Genomic DNA, 9,956 nt, shown 5'->3' with positions numbered 1-9,956 from the left:
AGCAAGTGGTGTGATATCACTCCCTTTCTCCATCAAGACCTCAATGTGGGATCTCTGGAGGTACATTTTAAATAGACTGCTATGTGAGGAATAGTTTCATAACAGGTTTTACGCAGACAGATAACTAAGGCAAAATTAGAGTTCAGTTGATTTAAAAAATACAGTTGAGAAAAGGAGATATATTGGACTGTACCGTATTTTATGTCTGCATATATGTGTTAATTTGGAGACAGAGCGACATCGGAGGGATTCTTTTGTGGAAACTAGAGGGGCTCATCTGGTGTCTCTGAGGTTGAATGTGTCTGCACGGCTTTGAATAGAGAAGCAGAATAGGGGGGCTGCATTGACAAGGGTGCTAAAAGGCTGTGTGAAGGCTACTGGCTAGGGAATTAGGGATGATGAGGCTGAGCGGGGGGATGACATGTCAATCAAATCCCAATCAAATAATGTAACTGTGTTGAATGCTTGCACTTGTTTTTTCTGGCCTTCATGGACAAAAAAAATGCACATAGACAAAATATTCAGACCACTGAAGTCTGATAAATGTGAAATAAGATAATTTTAAAATGTGGATTTTTTTTTTTAAGCAAAAGAGGCAGGGGGAAATATGGAAGCCCTGAAGTGCAAAACACAACAAATAATTACCTTAATAAAAAAGAACAAATGAAAATAACAACTAAACAAAACTACAAAGAGTTAAATGCAGTAACATAAAACACTTCCAGTAGGTTAATTATATAGGTTAGTAGGTTCATTTTTATATAGTTCTTTCTTTTTTTTATTTCTAAATCTTTGTTTAATTATTTGTTTTGTTTTATATTTGCTGTTTTGTTTTCTTGTATTGTTTATGTATTTTGTGATTTTCATTTGCTGTTTTGTTGAGTTTTTGTTATTTTCATTTCCTGTTGCATTTTGATTTTTGATGTTCTGTGTAATTATTTGTTGCTCTGTTTATTTCTGTTTGAATTATTTGTCACATATGTTTTGCACTTTTGGACCAACATAGGATAGTCTGTTTAGGAGCAAAAGCAAGAAATGTCATACAGGATAGGTGATCATTAAATCCTACCAGCTAAGCTGCTGGAGTGAGGCCAGTGGAAAGTCTCCTCAACTGAGCAACGTCATTAACTTATGACGACAGTATAGTGTGTCCACAATAAAAAATGCATTAGAATAAGGAGAGAAAAACACTCACTTTCATTGTAGATGGCTCACTACAAAAGCTTAAGACTTGTACAAATACTAGGTAGAATTAGTTATCTTTCAAACCAGAAAAATGACGACTGCTTCAATTTGATCGAGTTGACCTAATTCAGCGCTTTAAACCTATGGTCAAGAAAAAGACAATATTTTCACTGTCCAACTTCAGTCTATAAGTTACAAGTTCACGAGGAACACAAAAGCAGTCAGTCTCTTTTCAGAGCAAAACTGCAAAACCTGGTCCTCAGAGCTGAAATGCTATAATTCCTACAAGCATGTTGATTAGCTCAGCATATCTACCTGTGTTATTATTTGGTACATTTGCCTTCCAGTAGAAAGGAGTAGCTAAGATAAAAACTAAAGGCAAACGGCAGCACAAGCAAAACAGGTCGATGCCGTTTGGCACATTAACATACAGATAGAATAGGTAAAAGAGTTTTAATGGACTCAGGAGGCTGGCGGAATGGGGAAGCAGAGTAAGAAGTGTGCAAGAAAGGGGGAATGAGGCAGAAGAGAGAAGAAGACGGAGATAATCAGCAGGCTGGCATTACAAAGGCAGGCATCCATGACCTTACATCTCTTGGCTCATAGCGGGGAGAATGAAAGAACAGGCCTCAAGGAAGACAAAAATACAGGTAAGGGGAAAAGTAGATGATATGGAGACAGCTGACAGGGCAAAAGCCAACAACAAAAGAATTAGGTACATTTCTAAATGTGCAAGGTGTTATTAATGATGCTGTCCATCTATCCATTTACTTCCACTTATCAGAAGACAGGACAAGCGGGCAGTAGCTTTAGCAGAGAAGCACAGACTTCCCTTTCTCTATTTACTTTGTGCAGATCTTCCAGGGCGATCCCTGAGGCATTCCCAGGCTTGCCAGGAGACATTGCCTCTCCAGCGTGTCTTGGTTTGTCCCAGGGGCCTGCTAGCAGCTCACCAGGGAGGCGTCTAAGACTCATCCTAAAAGGATGCCCGAGCCACTTCATCAAGTTCCTCTCAAGGCAGAGGAGCAGAGTAAATTCAGAGCTTTACCTTTTGGCTCAACACAAGCTGATTCAACTTGTTTTGAATGAAGTGATGTCGATAGAGGTATTATTTGTTCAAATGATGATCAAGCTGCCACAAAAACTAGTACATCCAAAACCTAACATCTGCCTAAGAAGAGCTGCTAAGAACACCCTCTTTGTCATGAAACATTCACTTCCAATGAGTGCCAGACCATGGTTTCCATTTAGCCCTCTATGGTGTCAGACTGCAAACTTGCTATCTGTTAGCAGCTCCACATTTACACCCTTCGATGCTCTGTTCTCACAACGTAAAACTTCACCCCAAAACTCTCTGAGGACCTAACTGTCGCTTGTCCTTGGCCTAAAAACAGAGAGGAAAATGTCTCTCCGCTTTAAAAGGTGCTCAGTACAAATAACAGTCTTGCGGCGCAGAGAACGCCATGCATAGAAGTGTCATACATTAGAGACTAGGCTGTGAAACAACTTTGGGAAGCAAGGGGAAAGATGAACATATTTCCAAAGATAATATGAAGTACTGAATGCTTTTGGGGATATAAATAAATGTAATCACATCTACACTTGTATCAATTAAGAAAGAAACTATTTGTTTAATATAATAACATGTAGTATGTTAAACATATTCCATCTATTTTTTAGGGCACTCATCATCTGCGCGTGCAGGGATGACAATTGTGTTGTTTCAGCCAGCAAAACCGCTACTGTGGTTCTGACATCACTTTGTCTGAATATTGAATGAAGCATCATGTAAGTATGAACAATACTACTTTGGGGTAGCATCTTCCGCAAATAAGCATTTATAGTGCACTGCTAGAGGCGCAACTTTGCCCATTGAACTACAATGGACACAAAAATGGATGTTTTTATTATTTTAAATAGGCAAAAAAATATATATATATATCAATATTTCCAGTCATATCACCCAGCCTTATTACTTTAATAATAATTATGTTTAAAAACGTGTCAACTTCATTTGACTTTTTCATGGTTGCGTTGATTTCGAAACAATAAGTGTTCAAATGAAACATCCCAAATTCAGCCTTTTTATTCCAGTGCTATATAATATAGAAAAAAAATTAAACATTTCAACATATATTGATATTGACCAATAAGAAATACCAGTACTTGCACCTGTATATATTTTGTGATATACTTTTTGGTTATATCGCCTAGCCCCTATGAAGCATAATCCTCAAATACAAACAGGCACAGACGTTTGTATGCTAAAAATGGTCACAATAGATTTGATTAACTCTTGAACAGTACTTAGCTGGAATCAACAAAGTGCCAATTTAATGAATTACTGCAGAAGTGCACCTTCAACCAGTCTCAAGGTTTTCCACAGATCTTTGTGGCTTTTTTTCATTACATGAAAGTTCATTCACGTTATTTTTACTCATTAGTAGAATTTTAAATGTGCTTGACCGCGAACTCTGCAACTTTACAAAAAGTACAACTGTAGACAAAAGCTACGCAGATCAAACTTCATTTAACTGCAATGCGCAAGAATTCAATGACACTGTATACACAGATTCTCAATGTGATTATTTTGAAGGTTACAACTGCTTGAACAAATTGGTTTTACTTACCATTAGGTTATTGGGGGCAGGTCTCTCTTTGGGTTGTCGTTTCATACTGAAAGAGCAGAGAGTCAAAATGTACTCAATAGAAGATATGTACTGTATTGCTTTTGCTAAAATCCATAAAAAAAAGTCCATTCAGTCAGTTGCAAGGCTAAGTTGATACGACAATAGTTAGTTATTTGGATAAAACAAATTAATACGTATCCTCAAAGACAAAATAAGTCCCTCAGGGCAATGTTGTGTGGACAGTGAAAATATTTATGAGATTGTGAAGTAGAGGTGAATCCATTTAGATGACAACAATGACATCTTGTTAAAAACTAGACTTACCACTGAGTAACGAAGTGAACAAAAATCTCGCTGAACTGTCCTGCAGGAAGAACTGGAGGATCCTTTGAAGATATAAAGGTATACATGTGAAGATTAGGGGAGGTGTGTTCATTTTTATTTTTAGGTGGATGGATGGTTTGTAACAAACCAATCAACATCAAAATCGCTAAAGAATTCCACGAGTTTTAATGATCGGAGCCAAAAACAAACACTAGGTCTTGGGTTTTCTTTGCCGTTTATTTTCTGTTTTCTTCTTTGCTTTGTTCTACTTTGTCTTCTTTGCAGCAGCATATGAATACGGTTTCATCGTTTAATACATTTTCAAATAATAGAAAGTCTGCCGTTTTAAAATGTTTTTGGCAATGTATGGTGTGGATAAAGAGCTTTATAAGTCTTCTGCAATTACTAATCGTTGCAAATTGTATGTAACTTCTGGGAAATAGGTTTTGTGTCACATTCGTAGGTTATGAACTGTGTCATGTTCGCCAGCACTCCTTAACAGCCCCTTTATCTGGGCACCTCACAACATGTGCGTAATGAGGAAGGAGATCCCGGAATTTTTTATATTTAACTGAACAAATACATTGGTTCCATCTCATCCCACTGCACTTTGCAGTGCTGAACCCATAGTAATATTGTTATCGTATCGCTATCGAGATTTCCAGCAAGAATAATGAGATAAGAAAATGTGGTCATATCACACCACTCTCGAGTACACTCTTTTGAAGTGAGTGTACCAAATCAATATCAATATAAAAGAAATACATTTTGCTGTTAAAGTCCACCTATTTACTGGCACATGTACCTTTTTGCGGTATCAAAAAAACATGCATTCATGCATGTATTCATGTTTCCAGCTGAGAGGAAGACTGCTGTAGCTTTGATGTGGCAATAGGCTAAAGCACAAAAGACAAGCAGGCTGATGAAAGTGGCTCTTCTATGTGAATTATTCCTCTGGTTGTCAACCTGGTTCCACGATGTGAACAAGGGTACAAGGCTACGAGTAAATATACATGTCATTGCCATGAAGCAATTATGAGGCAAAATTAGATCAGTAATTACAGTCTTGGAAATAAAGTGGAGCTGCTTGCTTTTACCCAAACAGAGAAGCGGCACATTAATGAGAGCGGACAGTGGGCAGATGGTAGGACCAACTACAGAGAAGCCCTACTTCAAGGTATCAACTGAAAACAGTTAACAAATCACCATAACATGAAGGAGAGAACAATTTCTTTGAATGAGTTGTTTCATATTACATTAACAGGCGGGATTTTTATGCCTTAGAGTTAGTGTTGTAACAAAAGTAACAAGTTAGAGGAATGTATTGAGGGTATATAATGAGTCACTGAAGGCTCGAAATCGCCACCATTATGTTTGGTTTTTCATCGGCTGCTGTATGATCGTCACAAATGACTCTTTTTGTAATAATTATCCTACCGCTTATTCCATTGATTGCCTTTTGGTTTTCTTTTGTTCAGACAAATTATGTAAGTCTTACCTTAAGTTGCCACAGAAACTGTTGGAAAAGGGTTTTAAGGTAAAACCTACATAATTTGTCTGAACAAACGAAAACCAAAAGGCTATTAGTACTGGAGACATACTGAACACAATCCAAACTAGTCCATTGATTAATCTGGGAATACCCATCGCCCCTCCAAATAAGTACAACATAGTATGGATTCTACATACGTCACAGAATGTGGTCTAACTAGGGATAGCTTAGTATATTACATCTGCTAATAAATAACAAAACAAACTTTTATCCTACTGTCATGCAGTGGTGGACAGACGAATATTGTCGCAGCGACAATCGTTGGTTCTGAATACCCGCCAAATTATTAAAATATAATAATAATTAATAAGCCAAACATTTTGTTTCAACAAATTTTGTGGTTGATGGAATGGTCGACTTTCTTCCCCCCAACAAGAGTGTGCTTGTAAAAATTTGAACTGGTCGCGCAGCACAAGGGCATGTTTTAATGCTCCTACTTGTACATACAGCAAAGGCGTTTCAACTCTGTGTCCATCTTGTCAGACTACACACACAAGGAGGAATGCACATCAGGTTCAATCCTTCCTACATCAACCAAATACCAAATAAATAAATATCCAAGTCTGGATTTGTCCTTTGCCACTTGGACGGGCAGCAAACTTAACTAGCACTATTTGCTTGTGCAAGGGTTTCTGTTTCAAAATATTTTTTAATCTACTAGAATGCAAAACAGCAGTTGTGCATAACACTTAACGAACGAAGGGTCCGCCATACAGTACAAATGTATATATATTGTATTGTATAGCCTTAGGCGGTTGCTTTGGGTGAAAGGCTGAGCGAGCGGGGAGATAAGCTGCCCGAGTGGTTTGCTTCATTAGGAAACAAAATATAAGCTTTCTGGTCCATTAGGACTGACTTTAGATGCAAAAGCACGGAAAGACGACGACTCACCTCATCAACAATGCATTGCAGTAACTGAAGAGGCTGAAAGAGGAGATGAATTTCACGTTAGTTGATAGGGATTTTCAGGGCAATAAGGAAAGCCGTGTTGTGATTCGTCTTTGCAAATAAATCAAATGCAGGGAAGTCAGACAAAGCCACCCTTAAGCTCCTATATTATATATTTTTTCGTGAAAATATCAGCATTTTGAGCCTGAACAAATATTTTAATGCAACTCCTGTGAAATGTGAGAACATGAGACCAGACTAAGAGTTTGCAAAGTAAAACAGAAGTTACCATTAGTGATCCTTGGTTTTTCTGGATCTGTAACACAAACAAGAGATACGGCAATATGTAATTAGCATATCATAATCAAGACGATCCACTTGGACACATTATGATCACTAGGAGAAAATTATTGCTTTCCTGGTGGCAATTTGTGGGTATGCGTAACACCATTTACATAATGAAAACACACAATTGTTAATGGCCTCGCTCTCATTTGGGAGAATGGGCATAAAAGATCCACTAATGTGAATTCTCAGAGTAGCATTTTATTCTTGCCCTGCAGGTTATCTCGAGGTACTGAGATGTACAATAATTGCTACAATCGGCATGACCAGATGTCAAAGTGAGCAAGCACCAAGTTCCAATCTATAACACAGTGGAACTTGAAGTCGATTCAAGATGCTGGTCTCTGAATTGTCTGGAATCAGAATATATTTTTGCCAAAAGAAATAATGGGAAAAAAATATCCAGAGTAGCGAGTTGACCCTAAAATAAATTTAAAAAAAAAATAAAACGCCGAATTAATTCTTAAGAGTCAAGTCAGAGAGCACAAAAGATTCTCAATGTGGACGCTCAATGTTGTTGTGACTTTCGGTTTGTCCCATTAGTGGTCACCACAGTGAGTCACTCACAGGATTTGTTCGCTGCAATTTTCAACTCAGTCTTATTTTCTCAATCCAGGCTTCATTATTTAAATACTGTAAATGTTCAATCAACAAGAGTATCTTTATATCAGGTTGTCAGTGAAAGATGTAATAGAATCTTTTGGCATTCGCAAAGGAACGCCAAAAAGACAGGACATGTCAAACAGACGACACCATCAATTATTGAAACCCTAGAACAGCAAGATTCCAAAAGACAGCTCGAGTCTTTTATTGATTTGGCTTGAGCACACAACAGCGAGATTTTACAGTAAATACCTGAGGATCAGTTCCACAAAAACCTTTCTAGGAAAAAAGTTTAGATTTTGTTCTATCAATTGATGGCTGTTCCAACATCAAGGCTCTCCTAATGTGTGTCTAATCCAGTGCTTCTCAAATAGTGGGGCGCGCCCCCCAAGGGGGGCGCGGTGCTATTCCTGGGGGGGCGCGTGTGACCCTGGGGAACAGGCTTTTTTTTTTGGCAGTACTAGAATAAAGTGTAATTGCGCGTTTACTACAGCAGGGTGCAGTGGCGCTCTCATTGTTACTTCTGTCACGTTTGCGACAAGCAACATTTTACGACTTACAAGACAAGTTAGGATAGTCACGGTGGGGAGGGGGGGCGCGAATAGTTTTCTTCTTGCCAGGGGGGGGCGTAACAGAAAATAATTGAGAAGCACTGGTCTAATCTAATCACGTTTTCTAAAAAAAATGCTCATAATGCAACTTTTTTGACAGGATATTCCAGCACTTATTGATTCACTCAATTAAATACAGGTTCCCACACACTGTAACTATCAAGAGACTCTTAAACTGCCTCCATATCCACTTTTGCCTGATTCAGACACATTAAAGGCAACAATGTAAAAGTAATTTGCCCTGAAATAATTACTTGGACCAAATTGCATACTGCTTCAGAGGTTGAAATTGTATTGTGGAACACAAACCAATTCAAGCATAACCAAGCACTTATTTTTGTACGGGGAAGCCTAACCACGTATCAAAATTGATCTTCTGCATATCTTTCTTGACATGGAGTTTGCTTATCATTTGAATTTCAACATAAACGTTAAGTTGATCTAAACCAGGTCATTTTGCATTTTTGTCATGCTTAAATGTTTCAAACATTTCCTACGTCCCTGGGTGCTCTGTTTGTACACGGTCTTGTCTTCTATACGACTTTTCATACACACTACAGCATTATAGGACTATGATGAATTAAGACCTTGCTCTGGATAGCTGGAGCAAGTCAAAACGTTCACAAACACGACCTTGTGTTTTGCAGTAAAACAGCAAAACGAAAAATAAAAATCCCATTTAGCATACAAACAGACATGTCGGTCGGAACCAAATGTGCTGCTGGCACATCAGATCGAGTGTCTTCAAATACTTTTGGGCCATTGGAGAAAGACCTCAATTAACTCCTGACAAAGATCTTTGATCATGACAAACAAGTATTCACACATTACGATCTACTGTACGGCGACCTTCAGTGTCTTGAAAGGCGCCTTATAAATAAAATGTATTATTATTATTATTATTACTGTGAGCACAATAACATGCATCATGTTATCTTCCACTAGACTACAATACAGCCTAAAAAAAAATTCTATCCTAAATCTGTATTAAAATGCTTTCTGAGAAAGTGTAGTGGGGGGGATTTATAAACAGCTGTCCCAACGTCTGTAAAAATGACAGCTTAGGCCTGAGGACTTTGGCTATAGCTGTGCCTTGCTAGATCCAAGTCTTCTTGCCAGACCACTCGGCAACAGCCTGCAGGTGATCGGTCAGCAGTACCATATGGAGGCTGAGAAAAATTAAGAGATTAAAAGCTGCATGACACTAAGACACTAAGACTTTTGGGGCTTTTACGTATTGCTTCACTAAAAAAAAAAAAAAGACCAAGAACCAGAAATGACAAGGTCCGCACCATGGCTTTACAGTTAATAATAATAATAATAATAATAATAATAATAATAATAATAATAATAATAATAATAATAATAATAATAATAATAATAATAATTAAAACTCATCTATTTATTATATAGTGCTTTATAGTAAATAATAATAACAACTCATCTATATGTCTATTATAAAGGACTTTAAAAACATGTTTACAAAGTGAATTGAAGAAGCATGCAGTTTAAATGGACAACAGCTTTCATACGACCTACTGTGTAAAAATGAGCAAAGAACCAAGGCATTGCAGAAGAACAACAGGGTCCTTCCTTCCTTCCTTCCTTCCTTCCTTCCTTCCTTCCTTCCTTCCTTCCTTCCTTCCTTCCTTCCTTCCTTCCTTCCTTCCTTCCTTCCTTCCTTCCTTCCTTCCTTCCTTCCTTCCTTCCTTCCTTCCTTCCTTCCTTCCTTCCTTCCTTCCTTCCTTCACTTTCTTGCCTACCTCCTTCCTTCCTTCTCAAAAGCCAGTCTTAAAACTGAGTTCATCTTTCCACTGC

At 37.9% G+C, this 9,956-nt stretch overlaps 1 protein-coding gene across 1 annotated transcript in view; it reads right to left on the bottom strand.

The window, feature by feature from the left end:
- Positions 1-9,956, bottom strand: part of map2k5 (mitogen-activated protein kinase kinase 5) — a 35,789-nt gene that overhangs the window by 5,663 nt on the left and 20,170 nt on the right. Inside the window, exons 18-21 of the mRNA XM_061276586.1 lie at positions 6,869-6,895; positions 6,583-6,615; positions 4,140-4,201; positions 3,816-3,861 (exon numbers count right to left, since the gene is read on the bottom strand). Coding sequence (XP_061132570.1) covers positions 3,816-3,861; positions 4,140-4,201; positions 6,583-6,615; positions 6,869-6,895 — 168 coding nt within the window. The remainder of the gene's footprint in view (positions 1-3,815; positions 3,862-4,139; positions 4,202-6,582; positions 6,616-6,868; positions 6,896-9,956) is intronic.

Source organism: Syngnathus typhle, linkage group LG4 (genome assembly GCF_033458585.1).
Source record: "Syngnathus typhle isolate RoL2023-S1 ecotype Sweden linkage group LG4, RoL_Styp_1.0, whole genome shotgun sequence".
In the NCBI taxonomy this organism is placed as follows: domain Eukaryota; kingdom Metazoa; phylum Chordata; class Actinopteri; order Syngnathiformes; family Syngnathidae; genus Syngnathus; species Syngnathus typhle.
Note: the sequence above shows the minus strand (reverse complement) of the source record. Positions and strands in the feature narration are given on the sequence as shown.